Here is a 19,360-nt window from a genome sequence, read left to right as displayed (position 1 = left end):
AATTGGCACTGAGACTGCTCATAAAACACTAACATAAACACTCACCGTCTCAATAACGCGAGTCTAAATGATCCCAACAACAATTCTCTCAAAAAAGCAGCTGTTACAACACAAAAGACACCCAAGTTTTTTTGTTTTTTTTTTGTGACGAAGAACTAACACAAAAATAACTGCCAGTGAGCTCAAATGCACAAGAAAAACAAATCTTTGACTTGTAGTGCCTGAAACGGTATATATTCCCACAGAAATGGCTATTTTGTAAAAGAAAACAAGGAGCGAGGCTCTATCCGCCTATTTTTTTTATACCGCTCATCCTCCATCGCATCATGGAGGATTGAGGGCTTAGGAAACAGTATAAGAAAATACACTGACACAAAATACCTTGTTTCCCCCCAAAAAGTGAAGCTTTGACTTCACTTAATTCTCGTTGTTGTCATCCGCAAGTAATCACCAATGATTAATCTAACTTTACATACCATTAAAAATATATTTTTTAAAAGGTTTTGGGGGGTAATTTAAAGGTTATTAGGCTGACCTAAAAAAAAAAATATTAAAAGAAATGTATTAACCTATAGCATCAGAGGCGAGAATGTGAAGTGAAGCCAAAAGTTTCATTTTGTTGAGTGTCTAATGCTGGTCGACATCACAGCACATCGTAGCAAGTTGCCTATACCACGCAAATACGCCCCCCACGGGCTGTGAGTGAGCTGCAAGCTGTGCGGACGCGGTGCCGTGACGTCACTGCTCTCCTGCCAATCTCATGTGCCGCAAGCTGGAAACAAAACATGGGGAAAGTAGCATGTTATTAATACCACGGAGGAGAAATGAAACGAAAACGCTCGTCTCTGAACATTCACGCTAAATGTCAGTGTGCACTTGAACTACTTTAAAGTCTTTCAAAACTCAAAAGTGACAAGGAGGGCTTTGTATGCATATCGCACCATGGTAATCAGTTGCGGGCCACATTTCGGTCGCACGAGGGTCCATTCTGACACGGGTCATTGTCCGCCCATAACCTCCGGAACTCCCCGACGAAGGGCCGGACCAGACGCGGCTCCTCGGTGACGAGGATGTTCTCGGCGTTGCACTGCACCGCCGCCAGCGTCCAGTTGAGCGAGCCTGTGATGAGGCGCCGGCCGTCCACCAGGGCGAACTTGTGATGCATGTGCACATAGCGGCCCACGTTGCGCACGCAGATCCCTGCGGAGGAGGAGGAAGAAGATCAGGGCGAGAGTGAGGGATGACGCCACTTCACTGCATTATGGATGAACCGGCCTGCTGTGGAAACAATCAGGGTGAACAAAGTTGAAATAGAAAGTGGAATGGAGATATTGATCCTTCCACACACACACACACACACACACACACAACTGACTTGGAGTACAATACTGCGTTCCAAATTATGGTGCAATTGATATTTTGCAGTTGGCACAATTTTGAAGTCAGAATTCAAATGTTTTCAAACAAAGCTCCAATGAAAACATTTTGTTGAAAAACAAACAAACAAAAAAAACAAAACTTCCAATACACTGTTGAAAAATATTACCCACAACAGTGTGTCACAACATCTGACATGTTTTAAAGAACTGAAAAGAGTCATTTAGTGAATTTGCAGCATTGGGAGGTCGTATTTGCTGAAATCAAAAGCTATTTCAATCAAGAACATTATTTACATTTTTGGCCTATAGGACCCCTGATTTGATAGCAGCTTCACAATTCTTAAATCCATATATATATTTCTGCTTGAATTTCTTTGAGACAGTGGATTGTCATGATGTTTTTGCTAATGAAAGTACGGTTTTTCTTTTGGTACCTTTCCTACCATCGGGGACCCTAAAGGGGCCGACAAACTCTAATATTATATATATATATATATATATATATATATATATAATATTGTACAACCCCAATTCCAATGAAGTTGGGACCTTGTGTTAAACATAAATAAAAACAGAATACAATTATTTGCAAATCATGTCCGACCTATATTTAATTGAATACAGTGCAAAGACAAGACATTTCAAGTTCAAACTGATAAACTTGATTGTTTTTAGCAAATAATCATTTACTTAGAATTTTATGGCTGCAACACGTTCCAAAAAAGCTGGGACAGGTGGCAAAAAAGACTGAGAAAGTTGAGGAATGCTCATCAAACACCTGTTTGGAACATCCCACAGGTGAACAGGCTCATTGGGAACAGGTGGGTGCCATGATTAGGTAGAAAAGGAGCTTCCCTGAATTGCTCAGTCATTCACAAGCAAAGATGGGGCGAGGTTCCTCGCTTTGTGAACAAGTGCGTGAGAAAATAGTCGAACAGTTTAAGGACAATGTTCCTCAACGTACAATTGCAAGGAATTTAGGGATTTCATCATCTACGGTCCATAATATCATCAAAAGGTTCAGAAAATCTGGAGAAATCACAGCATGTAACCAGCAAGGCCGAAAACCAACATTGAATGCCCGTGACCTTCGATCCCTCACTGCATCAAAAACCGACATCGATGTGTAAAGGATATCACCACATGGGCTCAGGAACACTTCAGAAAACCAATGTCAGTAAATACAGTTCGGCGCTACACCCGTGAGTGCAACTTGAAACTCTACTATGCAAAGCGAAAGCCATTTATCAACAACACCCAGAAACGCCGCCGGCTTCTCTGGGCCCGAGCTCATCTAAGATGGACTGCGCAAAGTGGAAAAGTGTTCTGTGGTCCAACGAGTCCACATTTCAAATTGTTTTTGAAACTTGTGGAAGTCGTGTCCTCCGGGCCAAAGAGGAAAAGAACCATCCGGACTCTTATGGGCACCATAAATGCTGAAAGGTACATACAGGTTTTGGAGAAACATATGCTGCCATCCAAGCAACGTCTTTTTCACATGACCCTGTCCCAGCTTTTTTGTTGCAGCCATAAAATTCTAAGTTATTGATTATTTGCTAAAAACAAAAGTTGATCAGTTTGAACATTAAATGTTTTCTTTGTAGTGTATTCAATTAAATACAGTTTGAACATGATTTGCAAATCATTGTATTCTGTTTTTATTTATGTTTAACGCAACGTCTCAACTTCATTGGAATTGGGGTTGTAATATAATGTAACAGTGTGTATTGTGTAAGACTCAATTTGTTTGATGCCTGAACAGGCTACCGTATAAATTACACACAAAGACTTCAGGACCATTTTGAACAAACGTGTATTTATAATATTTCAACAATATACAGTATATACATACTAGGGATGGGCACAATAGTTGATTCATTGAACATTTGGATGAGACATCTTGTCTTTGCTGTGTTTTGTATAACAAGCACGTTGATGAATACCAGATCTACTGTTAATGCTCAGACGCTGCGTTTTAGTGGGATCTCTTTGTATTAAAAAAAAAGAAAAAAAGAAAAATAGGACATTATCCCCTTTTGTGACTGAGTATCGCCTCTTGACGAATAAACTGGTATTACGGGACAGATCGACACAAACTTGTTCAGTCAGGGATTACACAGCTTGCATAGTGCTCAACATCTCCGAGAAAATGTTATAAAAAAAAAAAAAGAACCTTACGGCCTTATAAAAAGCATAAAATATCACCACAAGAGTGCACTGCGCGAAAAGCAATCAGGTAAAATGCTGTCTCGCAGGGCGTCTCCAGCGAGTCTGGCTGCATGTGTGTTGTGAGATGGTAAATGTGGCTGGCTCACTTGTCTGGACTAAGAGAGGCTGTAATACAACTATTTATGATGCTGGACGAAGGCCAACTGCAGCTCGGCTCGGCTCGGCTCAGGCCGATTCAGTAAAAGGCGAGTGAGTGCGTTCGCGAGGGATTTATGGCGCGCCATTGTGATTATACTGCATTTACTGCGGTGTATATCGGCAAGTGACTATTTCATATGGGCTGCTTGAATGATAGATGTTCATGTGTAGATTGATGCATGCGTATGAATGTTTCTGGTATACCTTGTTTTTTCCACTGTTCCTTTCTCCCACAAATGTTGAATGACGTTCAGGTGTGATTCATCCAAATTTAAGATAACATTGGAAATGCAGCAGGCTCTTGTCTCAACAAGCTGCTACTTAACCCTGAAGAGGTCCTTTAAATATCCCCTCTCAATTGTACCTTGAAACCAACTTTCACCTTCACAGAACCTGCTGTAAAAATATTATCCAATCATATTCCCCCCCCCCCCCCCCCCCCCCCTCCACACACACACACTTTAAATGTGTTAGTCGCTTAAAAGTACTTCAGCCTGAAACTGATGCCCAACCGGGCACGGTCCACTCGTGTGCCTTGAGAGATCATCAGGAGTGCCAGCGATAAATAGTGACAGGCATGACCATTAAATACTCTTCCATTAGATAAAGCACAATGAAGCCACGTATCCACATTCATACAACAGAATGAATGAGTCACGGCTTCCAGCAGGTATAGAAACTCGGTGGTCGAATTAAGCATGTCCAATTTTCACACCAAGTCAGTCAAATTGTGAGCATAGTGAGATGAGCACAAAACGTCCTTGTCATTCCGTTACTAACAAGCTAATGTAGTGTTATTAATGCTTGTTACAAAACCTCCAGGTCACGCAAACACAACCAATTAAATACTAAAATCAAATTGAGTCCTGTGGCCCTTTTTTCCCATTTTGTATTTTCGACATGACTCTAAAATTAAATGATTAAAGATCTGTCATCTTTTATTTTTGTGCCATTAAAAAGCAAATAAAATAATCAGTCCATTTTTCATTCTTTGAGTTTAGTTTGCCAATGAAAAATGGAAAGAAGGACTGATAACTTGATTCTGAAAGGTTAATGGGAGAGCAGAAACGTATTGACGCTTAGCAGCGCATGGGCTCGTGCCACTGATTCAGCTTTATAAGCAGCGTGCAGGACAAAGACAAGACACGACGGCTGGATTGAAGTGCTCAACATCCTCACAAACACACTCACTCACAAACACTTGGCCTAATGAAATGCGCCGTCCGCGTTGCCAATTTCCTACTTACTTCATCCTTACTTAACCATACTCTGCAGCGGCAATTTCGCAAATATGGAAGGCTGAAAGAGAAAGGGAGCTAGCGAGCGGGAGACGAGGCACACAAAGCCCTTCGCAGTTGCGAGAGTCCATTAGGTCAGACGGATGCCGTCATGCCTCCATTCACCACTGAGGAAACACCGAGGAGAGACTTCTTGGCATTGATGCCGCGAGTCCAAGAACGGGCTGTGCGCCTTCCATTGAGAAGGACCTGAGTCATATTTCCGGTAGACTCTGCCAATAGCTCTGCAAAATCACTCCGCCGAGTGCTTGATTTCATTTCATTTATTTAAAACAGTGGAACCTCCAAAATTGAACGGCCCAAAAATCCTACAGTTTGCACTTCAAACAATCATCACGAGCGAACTCATGTGAGACGCGAGACAGCTTAAGCTTAATACAACGGTTAACTGCATACACAAGCAGACGCCGGGTTGTCCGTACAATGACTTAAAGGAGACGTATTGACAATGAAGCATTTTACAGACATAGACAATGAAAGAATTGTGTGCCGTTATTCATTCTTAAATTCAGAAGCGTGTGGCTAGTTTGCCAATTCCTGCCCCATTTATTTACTCAAAAAAAATATATATACTGACAGTAAATATTCAGCAACGACAAGCTACATATTTCATTTCATTATACAGTTTGCACAAACGCTACAGGATAAACCATGATCGTCGGCGTCATCATCATCATCTTGTACTTACCGTGTTGTGAGCTGATCTGGATTCGTAATGCTTATTCCAAGAGCGCAATATTAATCCGAGTAACGTGCTTTGACTAGTGCTGGCACATACAATGTATATTTGCTTTAAAATAAACTGGGATTTAGTTCTTTAAATCATGGCGAGTAAATAAACTTCGTGTTCAACAGGCCCAGATTTCACACTAAGTAAGTTAATTTGTGAGTACATTGAGACGGGCTCATCATGATTTCAATATTCATAGTTTCTGTGACGGCGGCCGACTGGTTAGAGCGTCAGCCTCACAGGTCTGAGGACCCAGGTTCAATCCCCGGCCCCGCCTGGGTGGAGTTTGCATGTTCTCCCCGTGCCTGCGTGGGTTTTCTCCGGACACTCCGGTTTCCTCCCACATCCCAAAAACATGCATTAATTGGGGACTCTAAATTGCCCGTAGGCATGAGTGTGAGTGCGAATGGTTATTTGTTTCTATGTGTGCCCTGCGATTGGCTGGCAACCAGTTCAGGGTGTACCCCGCCTCCTGCCCGATGACAGCTGGGATAGGCTCCAGCACGCCCGCGACCCTAGTGAGGAGAAGTGGGTCAGAAAATGGATGGATGGATAGTTTCTGTGACATTTTTGCTTGGTGGCGAGCTGTGAGATGTTGGGTGTCTTGGCTCAATAGAGGTTCGGAAACGCATAGATACAACAACAACACAGATCCCCCCCCCCCACACACACCTTCACCGCTTATCTGTAATCTCTGCATCCAACAAAATTCAATGCAGCCTTGCTTACCTTGCATTAAGCCCCCAACTGGCTAAATTAAACATACCCCCGCACCCTTAAAGGAAGCGCCCATAGAGATTCTATTGCGTTATCACTTATAGAGATGGCAATTCATTCACTTTTTTTTTTTTTCCCCATGAGAAAATATGTTAAATTGTAAATTTATAAATTACAATAGAAATTATTAAAAGTAAATTTCAAACAACTTGGAAGGCAACCAAGGGTGTCAGAACAGACTGTGTTCTACTCTAGAGGTTCGACTGTACATAATGTATGGAGCTCAAAGTGTTTTTAATCGAAAATATATGAAATCTCAGGGGGTTCTTTTGTGTTTGTGACACACTGTCAATGTTTTGGTTGACTTACTCAAAATCATGTCTAATTTACAGTAGCGTACACAGTTGAAAAAGGATACAGATCTGATTATCAAATAATTTGTTTGCGACAACACTTGTAGAAGTCTTGGATGGGAGGAGTTGCTGTATGTTTAATACAACAGACTTTGAATGGGATTTGGTTCCTTCAGGTCACTTTGGTCCTTTTTATTGGACAAATAAACATTTTTCCATCCAGAGAGCAGTTCTGACGCAATAACTAAGTGATTTTGAAAATTCACAACGAGTAATTCCACGCAGGGTTCACTTACCCGCCTTGCGGAGCGCACCGACCTGGGAGCCTGAGATGACTGAGTATTGCTTGTCAACCAGGACTCTGACAGCTACCTTCTTTCTGTACAGGTGCAGAACAGCCCTGCTCAGGTCCATATTGGAGAAAGAAAACAAACACAAGTCCAGAGACGATGTAGCTGACAGGATGAAGCGCAGAAGACGAGTGAAGGACGTTTGTACACCGTGAGGCAATGGACAGCAACAGGGGCTGAAAGTAAACAAAAATAGAAACTGTTCCTTGTTATTATTTTTTTCCTACATGATCTTCAGCTCCTAGTCATTTTAGTTTGTTGGGATTTTATTTAAATGATATTCAGGTCCTCGTTTGGATCTACATGATTTTCAGTTACTAGTTCGTGGTTTCTGTAAGTCTTCAGCTGACATTCTCGGGTTCTTTTTTTTGTGTGACCTCATTAAGCATTCCGCGCTGTGCTCCTGCAGCCACCTTTACAGGACGGCCACTCCTTGGAAGACAAGCGACAGTGCGGAACCTTCTACATTTATAGACAATTTGTCTAAATGGACAGATGAACATCAAGACTTTTAGGGATACTTTTGTAACCTTTCCAGCTTTACACAAGTTTATATATAAAGTACTGACCTCAATCCTCAAGAGAGTTACCCACACCAGACATCAGTTTTGTCAAGAGGAAAGGTTTAAAATTCATCCTGATAGTTGTGCACATCTGATTTTCAACTACAGGAAACGTTTGGTTGAGGTTATTGCTGCCAAAGGAGGGTCAACAAGTTAAATCCAAGGGTTCCCTTACTTTTTCCTCCTTGCCCTGTGAATGTTCATGTTCTTTTCAATAAAAATATGAAAGCATATAATTGTTTGTGTGGCATTAGTTTCAGCAGTCTCTTTATTCTTGTTTTTATAACATTTTCTCTGAGGTTTTGTTTATTCTTTTCATTTGGATCATGGCAGAATCAAATGCTATCGCCGCACATACAGGACGAGGCCCACGGGTTGAAGGGTTCCCACTCTTGCTGTAGCTAATACTGCACAAAAGCTGTGACATTGCAATGTTAAGAATGCAGCAAACAAGGTTACATCCATGTAAGGTGCTGTCACGCGGAGCAGGCCAAACAGTTTCAAGACTCAGCGGATGACAGATTTCTTTCTAACATTTGCCAGTCGGCACTTCTACTCTTCAAGGACGTCGTGCCCGCTGAAAAGACATACTTGTGCCGCAAACGAGTTTATTCAAACGCAAAAGCACCACCGAACACAGAGCTCCTCTCTCACTGTTTTGCCGTTGAATCACAGCAGCTTCATGACGCTCAACACAATCAGGTACTCACTGGGGGGAAGTAGGAGAGAAGATGTGTTCCATGCAGGCCACGTTGGAGGGAAAGAAAAGGACCTCGTTCAGAACTGTCGGTGGTCTGAGGTGACGCAGGAGCCTCCACAGCAGCTCCACACTGAGGGAGAAAGCCACTGCTCCCAGGCCTACCACCTTCACTGTCCACATCACCGACATCCCTGCTGTGACAACACAATGCTCACATTACTGTACTTATGAAAATGGCCTCCACGCGGACAGGCAGCAAGCCAGCAATTAATCGGCAGGTGTGTTGTTCACTTGAATGAATACCGAATGTCTAAGCAGTCATCTCCCTTTTTTTTCCCTGCAGGAAAAAATGGTGCCACTCGGGGACTGTTTTTACCTTCACCATGATTAAAAACACCATGTGTCGCAGTAGTGGTGTTTACCACCACGCACAGCACCAGCATAGCAGACGTGGCATCTGTAAAGCTCACGTGTGTGGTGGCGTTCAAGGCAGAGGTGGGAAAAGTATGGTTCTTTAAACTGGTCCACCAAGCATTTACAAGATCAAGAGTCCCGTTAGAATTACGGCATTAATTTTTACCAACATTGGTTCACTAAACTGTATTTGTTATTTTGGTATCATTTGTCTAATTAATTGGTTAATTCATTATTTATTGTAATCACAAAAATATTGCTCTAAAACAAGTTTATAATTTATTTAATTTTATTAAATCATTTACTTAAATATATTAAAATGTAATAAAGTAAAAATAACATTTGAAAATAAGGGTTATTATTTTTTTATTAAAATGAATCCGCCGCACATTTTTTAGGTTTGTGTGTGTGTGTGTGTGTGTGTGTGTGTGTGTGTTTTTCTCCAGGCATCAACACTTGTGGGCAAAATTACTATTAAAAAAATAAATAATGCAATGGTTTTGTATTTTCCAGTAGGCCTACAACCTTATGTCTCAGTATACCGTGAAGAGATGTTTCTATAAGCTTTGGCCACGTTTCACAGACTTCATAAATAAATTAAAGGAATTATTGACGATTAATTCTTACAGATTCGAGTTTCTTCACAACTACTGGCTCTCAAGCTAGGATCACATTGAGCACATAATACAATTCGAGAATTTCCCAGTGAGTTAATTGGCCATTAGCGCTTGCTTTAACCTGTTTTAGCTAAGTGTGTCAACTTGAACCACTCGTGAGGTTCGGCTCACCTTTGTTCGTGACTTGAGCGAGCGTATTATAAAAGTAATAAATAATATTTATTTTTCAACACGTAAATTATGTCGATAAAGCGTCAGGGTCCGCTTATAAACAACGATATCGTTTAAACCTCAGCGTTAGTGTAATTTGGCAAACCTGTAGCTGCTGACGTCAGCACGCGGCAACACCATCGCGTCACTGCTAGTTGCGTGACTGACATGTGTACGAGCCAATGAATGGCCCGAAGCGACTCGACCTCGTCCAATCATTTAACCGCAAACGCTGCCAATGCCGGGTCTTGCGGAAGTTAGTTTCCGCCGTAACGCAACGTGTGTCGCTAGCAAAGGTAAACAAGAGCAAACTTTAATCTCCGTATGTTGTTTAAAATCGCTGTGCTATACACAGATGTGACTTTTGGAATCCTAATCGACGTTTAGGTCGCAATCGTAACTTGTGTGCCATTTATTAGCCATAATTGTTCTACGGGGAATGAGTAACAAGCATGCTAATGTTAGCTTGTTGACTTAGCAGAGAGTTTGGAGGCATCGATAGCGCAACGGCAACGTATTTTGTTCCAGTCCCTCATTGTTCCGATTGATCCTGTGTGTTTTATAACAGCCACAGAAATTTTTTTTGGAGGGATGGGTCGCCGCAAGTCCAAACGGAAACCCCCACCTAAGAAGAAGATGACCGGGGATCTGGCCACTCAGTTTACCTGCCCCTTCTGCAACCACGAGAAGTCATGTGACGTCAAAATGTAAATGTATTTTTAAATTTTTTTTTTAACGTTCCTTTCATTTACTAGTTGATGCTAACGTTTCTTTCTACCCATTTCAAGGGAGAGAACGAGAAATACTGGAATAATATCTTGTACAGTCTGTTTGGAGGAGTTCCAGACGCCTATTACGTGTATCCTTCTTCATGCTATGTGATTTAGTCTCTCACAAAGACCTATGCTTGCGTATTAATCAACGGCTTCCGATCGTGATCGATATTTGTTTGTAGGCCATGTTGGAGGTATAAATCGTGAGGGTAAGCTCGGCTTGAAACGGAAACACTCGTGCACCTATGTCAAGCTCAGGCCCGGGGGCCAAATTTGGCCCACGATGTAATTATATTTGGCGGCAAGACCATATCAAAAGTAATGTAATTACAGTAAGTTAGCACCCATTATTTCTGTCACGTTGTAATGTTGGTTTGACCTGACCGATTAGAATACACGATCTGACGAGAGCAGTGATTTCCAGCCTTTATGGAGCCAAGGCACATATTTTACAATTTAAAAATCTCACGGCACACCAACAAACAAAAATGTCACAAAACGTGGATACATTAAGTACTGTATTTACTTCCTGCCATCTAATAGAAGACCATTCATTTGTTCTGTCTGTCACTATGCCTCACTGGCATAAATAGATGAAAAAAGAATATATATTTTTTGAGCAATTAAGTACACAAGTATATACAGTAAATGAACAGGTCGTTTAAATAGACACACTCTTCCATCTTGTAATCGGATCGGTTATGTTTTTTTTTTTTCAACTCGTTGATCGGTGATCGGCCCCAAAAATCCTAATCGTGTAAAGCCTATTAAATATTAAGTTTGGCCGGCAACGTTGTCCCACTTTTTAATTTTGTCCCACCGTGAATTTGAGTTTGACACCCCTGCACTAAGGAAATAGCTGCATTAAAGTTGGGGTTCGTGAGGCCATAAATATTAGTAGCTAACTAGCCAAATAGCTCAGCGAGATGATTGTCCCGCTTCGTCAAAAATTGAATTAACCACAATGTGCTTCCTTTTTAGATGCGCTGTCATGCCGCCGTGAAAGGCAAGTTCAGTCTCGCAGGTTTTGCATTTTATTCTTCTTTAGTATTGTTGGTGAAATGCTTCAACTTTCGGACTCCGTTGCTAAAGCCGGTTAGCCGTAGCCCTCCCGATTACGTCGCGGCTGACCTGATTATTTAATTAATTGACGATTTTGATCGAAAATAGAATATACATTAAATATTAGGTGGACATTTTAGGAATAAAACCGGCCTCGGTTTTAATTACATTATTTTAATGTCGGTCAGTATAGTGGCGCTTGTTTGTTGGCGAACGTGTATACGGCTGTGTTTGAAGTTGTGCTGGAGTTCATCTGCAGGCCACGCACACGTTCCCAATATGTATATGATTTGTGACACCGGTCCTAGAAGTGCTCTGACTCACTTCCAAACGGAACGCCGTCGTGAACCGAGAATGGCTGGCGAAGAGGCGAGTCACTGTAACGCACGGTGACAAATTGTCACACAGCAGTTTTACGCTAACGGGAAGCAGCGTTGGAAGGACCGTGAAACATTTCGTCGAGGACTGTGTCCATAAGAATACGCACGCGTGGTCTTTCCTGTTATGTTTCTTAACGATAAGCTTGAGACACTTCCATTAGCTTTACCACAGTGTCCATTTACTGGAAGCTTTCAGCATAATCGTCTTGCCCCGGCCGTTTAACCGCTGATTTATTGGCACATCATGACTCCGTGCGCTTTTTGGTCTTTGTACCAATCCTAATTGAGGATTTGGCGCCTGCCTCCTACGTGCTCAGACAGCCGATGTAGCGTCGGAGGTTATCGGCGTGGTCGGCGGCGGGCGAGTTACGCGAAGTGTCGCGGCTGACAGAAGGCTGGAGGAAGGCATTTGTGTGCGGAATTCTTGCGCAGAATGCCAACAAAGGTCTTAAAACACAGAAGTTATTAATGAGTGTTTTCATGAGAACAGAAAGACATTTATTGTTGGGAAAAAGCCAAAGTGGGCCCTGTGATGAGCTCATGTCAGCGCTTTTGTGAGCATTACATTAACCGCTCTCAAAAATTATGACTTCATTCATTCACTGCTTTAATTTATAAAATGTTCATTTTTTTGCACCTGTACACTGAGAATTATTCTCGTAAAAATGCAATGTTTCTTGTAATGTTATGACTTTCTGATGTGACCTTTTTATTTTGATGTGACCTTTTTATTTGAAATTACACCTTTTTTTTCCTGCTCATTATCACATTATCTTAATTACATTTAAAACTTTCCATTTTAAATATTTTGTCTGACATTAAGCCTCAAATTTTAAGGTTTGATTTTTATACTACTTTTATAAACCAAAAGAAGACGTCTGTCGTAGCTTTGCAGCTATTCACAAAACATGACAACTTTTGTCAAATTTTATTATTACATTTTATAACATTTTATTCGTATGTTTCACCATATTCTCATAACATGCAATATAAGACTTCCTCATAAAATTACAAGTACATTTATTCTATTACGGTTTCCTGAAAATTGCAACTTGGTTTTAGAAAATGACTTTGTTTGAAATGATGCTTTCAAACTTCTAATATTCTGAATTTGCTCTCATAACTCACTACTTCGACTACTTTATTCTTGTAAAAGTGTTAAGATTTTGTTTTATAGCATATGACCATTCTCGTAAAATTATCATCTTAGTCTCATATCTTAATTTAGTTCTCATAAAATCCCCAAACAAATCCTTATGCGATTATGATGTAATGCTTGGAATATTATAATTTGTTCCCTCATAAAATGATGACTATTCATAATTTTTTCAATATAAAAAAAAAAACATGAAATGTTTTCATAATAATACATGTCTTTGTAATATTACGACTTTAACCTTTGTTGGTTTGTCCAAAAGAATAACACCTTTTGGTCGAACCCTTTGATGAGTAGTTGATCTTTCCGATCTATATCCACTTTGTGATAATTGATAATCCTCTTAAAAACAGCCCGATGCGCTTTGTCACGTTGTACTTATTGATTTCCGAAGTTCATCTCATTTCTGACACAAAATGATGTCACGCAACAAAGTCTCCTTAACCCTTCCCTCTCCAGATCTGTCGGAGCCAGTGGACGTGTACAGTGATTGGATAGACGCTTGTGAATCGGCCAATCAGTAGCCCCGGAGGTGGAGCGAGACTATAAATAATGGCTGGCATTTTCCACTTGTGTGTGTGTGTGTGCGTGCGCGTGCGTGCGCGCGCCCATCGTGAGCGCGACTGCCAGTCAAACTTTCAAATGTATATTTTACTTTTCCCCTCCCCCTCCTGCTTCTATTTTAAAATGTTTTTGGCTTTACTTCAACGGTGCAAATTTATTAAAAATGCCTGCAAGAATCCCATGCTGAAAGATCTGGCTGTGTGTTCACTTGAGAATCCAGACCGAAGCTACAGTCGCTGGCCACTTGCGCCATCTGACATGCAATCGGAAATTCCAATTTCGTCACATCACGTGGGTGACAATATTAAGCAGCACGGTGATTTAGTGGTTAGCACGGTGATTTAGTGGTCGGGTGGGGGTGGGGGGTTCAGATCTCACATGCTCCCCTCCGGCTTCCTCCCGCGTTCTTAAAGTCGCATTCAAGTTGGATTCATGCGACACGCTCAATTGTGCATGGGGGCACTTCCACACAACTGAAAACTACAGTCAGAAACATTAAAAAAAAGAACAGAAAATAATGACTACTTTTATGACTTAATTACCACCCCCCCCCCAAAAAAGGGGGGGGGGTGGCACAATTTAAGGCACAGGTGTCAAACTCAAGGCCCGGGGGCCAGATGCAGCCCACCACATCATTTTATGTGGCCTGCGAAAGCAAAACGTGTTTACTTAGTAATTTTGGTAAAATACCAAAATTGCAAATTGTCTTCAATTTTAATAATATTGAGATAATGCAGTCATTTTTTTGTGACCAAGCAACCTTTTAGAATGAATTGAATAACTGTTGAACTGTTGTTGTTTTTTTTAACTGGCTTCTCATTTCAAAACTAGTTATCTTATCAATTTGGTGTGTACCGGTATATGTTATATCATGAGACAATCATACATTTATTTGGTTCACAGTCATAGCGGCACTCAGTGGAATAATAACTATAATGTGGCCCATGACAAAAATGAGTTTGACACCCCTGTTTTAAGTGTTTTGTTTGTTTTTTACAGTACTGGATCTTATTATGCAGGCAGACCTAATGCAGTGGCCAACGAGTGTATACCAAACGGAAAAACATAATATATTGTTAAAGATTTTTTTAATTTACTTAAAAACTCATTCACTGCCAGTACTCCCAGTTAACGTCAAAACTCATCAATGGCAGTGAAGGAGTTTGAAATTCTGCAGTCTGTGCTTATGATGTCACAAAATGTCGTCATTCCAATATTTTACTGTGGTCAAGCATCATGTCCAGTAAATAATAATGAGCCGCTGCTCTCGTCGTCTTCGTAATGGTGACACAGCATCTGGTCATCTCACTGCGAAATCAAATCATTCAGGTTCTTTTGGTTGCTAAAAAGGTTACACATAATCACTAAATATGTACAATACACTGTGATTTTATTTAATGTGTGTGTGTGTGTGTTGGTTTTCTATGCAACTGAACACATGGTGTGCAAAAAAAAAAAAAACTTGACTGTAGTTGCTGTGACCTGGATGATTGTCAAAATGGAAGCAATAAGAATAAACGTTACAAACAGGTGGTGGATGTTTTCTCTCTGGTTTTGTTGTATTTTAAATTGAAATGTAGTAAATACTGCAGTTTTGGTCCAGAGCTTAGGATGGGAAAATATAAAAGGAACATTGAACAGCTATCAACAGGCAATATGCAAATATTTATAAAGCATTTAAATAATTTCAGGTGTTAAAATTTGAAATGAATAGGTTATTCCTCAGGCTGTTATTATGAAAAGCCCAAAGAAGAAAACCCTGAAATATTTTTTCATAGTACAGGACTTTTTTTTTTTTTTTTTTTTTTTTTTTTTTTTACTTTGAAAAAAATAACATTAAAGGAGACATGGCAGTTTAGTTTTTTAAACAGGTCTTGGGTGTCTTATTATTTATATTAATAATGTAAAGCACATTGCGTTACCTTATGTATGAAATGTTCTATACATTTTGCTTTGCTTATTAAAAGGTCTCTGGTACATGACGGACAAAGAACTGCAGCACACTGAACATTCACATCTCACAGTCTGGTTCAAATCACTTTGTTGTGGGGGGGGGGGGGTTCTGTCTCATCCCAATACCAAGTGCGGCTTTTGTTCCCATGACGACTGGGACGGAGCTAGGACGTGGTTACTCAATGTTGCCAACTTAGTAACGGAGTTATTTTTTTTTTGCTCTATATGGGGACTTTCCGAACCCTGCAGTGACTTTGAAAAAAAATAAACAATTAATATAAAAAGGCAACTATCAACTCATCTAGCAACTGTTGTGATGTTATTGGAGACTGAGACTCACTCCTCCGTATCCAGACTGCAAATGAATAGCGCTTGCGTCGTGCGAATCGAACCATATCCACCACGAGAGCCGAAACCCATTCAGATTCCGATGCACTTTTTTCAGTGAATTGGGCATTCACTAAATATACAAAAAAAAAAGCAAATACTGAAAATACAGCACGATGTTAGCGGAGCAGATATGCTTAATCAGCATTGTTTCATCTCCTCTAGTAGTGGCTTGGCTGAAAAGGACAAAACAATTGTTACATACTCCACGTTTAAGTCACTATGCTTCTTTTGCCCTATGAAGGAGCTGCTTCACCAACAGAAGAAATAGAAATGTGTACAAATGAAAGTAGTAGCCTACTGAAGAATTGCACAGATGATCTTTGTTTTTTTCACGCCAAACTGCTGATTTAATGCAGAAAACAGACAACCCGGTCACCGAGCCCAGAACATATTGTAATTAACGGCGCTACAAATTCAAAATCCAAAACCGTCGTCTACTCCCTTCACGTTTTCCCATTCATGACCGCAGTACACATATGGTAACACAAGTAGCCTGTGACAATAAATGAGACATGGAGTGGTCGTGTGTGTGTGGTGTTGTGTTTGATGACAGAGCCCAGCTGGAGCGCTATTGACGACACCTTATGAAACATGCTGGAGGACAATTACAATGGAGAGTGATTATCACTTGGCCTCTCCCATGTGTGTGTGTTTGTGTGTGCGCAAGCGCGCCTGCCCTTGCCCCTCCCTCTATTGCTCTTTATCCTCTTTTATTCAGCACGTGGGGTCAGGGGTCAGTCCGTGTACGTTGTCAAGTCTGCCAATCACCCACACAGTGACTGCGAGGCAACTGTTGCCAAGGAAACAGCGACGTGGTTGCTAGGCACCTGGAGCTGTGCTCACAATAGTCATTTTGTTGCTTAGCGCGCGCGCACACACACACACACACACACACACACACACACATAGACAAATCCAAACAAAAGTGCGCCCACAGCTCTGCCCAATCAACAAGTTTACACAACACCAGTGTGGAGATTCTCATTAAAATCCTTAATTGCATTCTGCTGCGACGAAATGCTCGTCGTGCTCACGCGGTGGTTAAAACTCATGCGACATTAAGTGATATGAGCGTCATTTATCACGCGCACAGATGCTAATATATTGCTGATAGCGCAGCGCAAAAACAAGAACAAAACAAAACTGCCGCTCGTTTATATCTCTTAGCAAAAATGCTAATGGCGCTCAAATGTCTTCTTCCAATAGGGTGGCGGCCTCCCGATTAATCAGCATACCCGCCGACCCGCACCTCGGCTTGATCAATAAAAGACATAAACATCCATCATTCCGGCTAAAAATAGTAACAGAGACGCAAAATCGATAGCTTATTTCCCTATTGGCATGTGGAGCTCTCGGACTTTGCTAACGTGGGGACTCTTACATGGGCTCCATCCACTCGCACAACAACCTCGCTTTACGAGGTAAGTACGTGTAGAAAAATGGAACAATGTTTCAATTCCATCGAACCGTTTTCTGTAGTGCTGATCCTTATTAGGGTGAGCTGGAGCCTTTCCCGGCAGTCACACCTTTGGGCAATCGAGCAGCTTTAATGAACCTCACATCAGAGATGGGTTGAGGGGCCACAAATTGGACTCAAGTGAGAGTACTGCTACTTTAGAATAATGTCACTCAAGTAAAAAAGTAGTCCAAAAAACAAAACTATCAAGTGGGAATGTGCAAAATCAGCGTGCGGTCATGTGATCGCCCGCCGCCGCTTGATTGGTCAGATGGAGTCAAACGTCGCCAGTAGTGCCACTGGATTGCTGAAACACAGTCATGTGACGCAAGCCTCGCTGACAAACCAAAACATAGACCGCACAAGCAATAGATTCATCTAAATAATAGAAGGTAGCTCCGTGTAATAGAGTAAAAGTACTGCTTCTCCTTAACAAATCTACTCGAGTAAAAGTAAAACTACTCTTCAAGTTCATCCGGAAGAAGATACTTAAGTCGCCCATTATTACCCACCTGAGCCTAATTTGCATGTTTTTTGGAATGTGGGAGGAGCCCGGAGCACCCAGAGAAAAGCCACGGACATGAGAAGAACACGCAAACGCCCCGCGGGTGGGCCTCCGGATTCCAAGTGAGAATCTCGGATCTGTGCGGCAGACGTGCTGACAAACAACAAACCCATCTCATCGTCAACAAATCTTTCTGTTATGATAGGAATTCAGTAGGAAAATGAAAACATATTTATACAGTGGAACTTCTAAAGTTAAGCAGTGCGTTTGGGAACGCTGGTCAACCAATTTATTGGGATTTATAAACACTTTTCCCTCCAGGAAATAATGGAAAGAAGCCAGGATCAAACTGTTGCTATCATAAAATCTTTATGAACTGTGCAGTGGGAATGGTTAAGGTTGTTTTTAAAATATTCATAATGTTTCAAGTAACCTTAAAAAATAATTCTAATTTTCCACTAATTGCAATGTTGTTTTGTACAAACTCCTACTAAATTCATTCGAGAGCTGCTCGAGAATAATAAGATTATAGCCTCTCTCGCTTGCTTTCTCTCTCTCAGCGTCTGATTTATTTGCATCCATAAACATTTTTTATTTTGTTTTGTACCTGTGGGAAATCATAAAGATTGAATAATTCGGGATCAAACTGTCGCCGTGATAAAAACCTTTATCAACCGTGTAGACAATTTGAAGAAACATTTTAACATTATTAACTCCCATACAAGTAAAAAAAAAAAAAAAAAAAAAGTTAATAACTGTAGAGTAGAAGTCAAGGGAAATGTAACAAGATGACTCACCCTTGTGTAGCATGTAAGGGAAACCTAGAGGGAGGCTAAATCTTGTCCACTTCATGCGACACACTTTTTACCTTTTTTTTTTTTTAACTTCACTGCCTTATACTAAAAGGCAAAAACAGTTAGATTTAAGTAGACTTAACACAGCTGACTTTGTGATGTCCATTCCATTCTCCTCCTTTTATGATTGCTGCGGCTTTACCATGCCATGCACTCTTTTGCAGTGGCATCACAAAAAAAAAAAAAAAGAACGAACGAAAGAAAAGAAAAGAAAAGAAAAAGCAAACTGCATTTGGGAAGTCAAACCTTTCGAGTTGACATTTCACGTGTGTGATGTCCAAACTGTTTTCAGGAATTTTTTTCCCCCCTCAAATTCCATATTGCACATTAGGTAGGCATTGGACTTCAGTGCACGCTCCACACAGATGGCAGACGGGGGCCCCGTGAAATCTTTTATACTGTATTCTGCCAAGACAAATAAACATTAAATACTTGCTTTTCATGTTTTTTAATCAAGTAGAAATGTATACAGAAAAAAAAAATATGAACTGTCTTTTTTTTTTTTAAATACCGCAGTGAAACCCTGTCTGTTCACCACTATTCCCTCATTCCAAATTATTTGTCTTTTT

General features: G+C 40.8%; 2 protein-coding genes across 2 annotated transcripts; one reads left to right on the top strand and one right to left on the bottom strand.

The window, feature by feature from the left end:
• Positions 1-598: 598 nt before the first annotated feature.
• pld6 (phospholipase D family, member 6) lies at positions 599-8,646 on the bottom strand. Its single transcript, XM_061680048.1, has 4 exons — positions 8,468-8,646; positions 7,141-7,370; positions 942-1,200; positions 599-772 (listed from the first exon to the last, which is right to left on the bottom strand). The coding sequence occupies exons 1-3, from the start codon at positions 8,644-8,646 to the stop codon at positions 950-952; spliced, it is 660 nt and encodes a 219-aa protein (XP_061536032.1). The 3' UTR covers positions 599-772; positions 942-949.
• Positions 8,647-9,948: 1,302 nt separating this feature from the next.
• Positions 9,949-15,105, top strand: LOC133404109 (transcription elongation factor 1 homolog). Its single transcript, XM_061679730.1, has 4 exons — positions 9,949-9,994; positions 10,267-10,405; positions 10,487-10,557; positions 13,529-15,105. The coding sequence occupies exons 2-4, from the start codon at positions 10,290-10,292 to the stop codon at positions 13,591-13,593; spliced, it is 252 nt and encodes an 83-aa protein (XP_061535714.1). The 5' UTR covers positions 9,949-9,994; positions 10,267-10,289; the 3' UTR covers positions 13,594-15,105.
• Positions 15,106-19,360: the final 4,255 nt, after the last annotated feature.

Source organism: Phycodurus eques, chromosome 6 (assembly GCF_024500275.1).
Source record: "Phycodurus eques isolate BA_2022a chromosome 6, UOR_Pequ_1.1, whole genome shotgun sequence".
In the NCBI taxonomy this organism is placed as follows: domain Eukaryota; kingdom Metazoa; phylum Chordata; class Actinopteri; order Syngnathiformes; family Syngnathidae; genus Phycodurus; species Phycodurus eques.
The sequence above is the reverse complement of the archived record's forward strand: the minus strand, read 5'-3'. Positions and strand labels throughout refer to the sequence as shown.

Bases quoted from the DNA above. Each gene is read 5' to 3' on its own strand.
- pld6 (XM_061680048.1), bottom strand. From the start codon at position 8,646: ATGTCGGTGATGTGGACAGTGAAGGTGGTAGGCCTGGGAGCAGTGGCT. The intron at 7,371-8,467 runs GTGAGTACCTGA...GTTTACTTTCAG, and splicing joins TTCTCTCCTACTTCCCCCCA to CCCCTGTTGCTGTCCATTGC. The intron at 1,201-7,140 runs GTAAGTGAACCC...CCTCCTCCGCAG, and splicing joins CGGTGCGCTCCGCAAGGCGG to GGATCTGCGTGCGCAACGTG.
- LOC133404109 (XM_061679730.1), top strand. From the start codon at position 10,290: ATGGGTCGCCGCAAGTCCAAACGGAAACCCCCACCTAAGAAGAAGATG. The intron at 10,406-10,486 runs GTAAATGTATTT...ACCCATTTCAAG, and splicing joins AAGTCATGTGACGTCAAAAT to GGAGAGAACGAGAAATACTG. The intron at 10,558-13,528 runs GTATCCTTCTTC...TTCCCTCTCCAG, and splicing joins GTTCCAGACGCCTATTACGT to ATCTGTCGGAGCCAGTGGAC.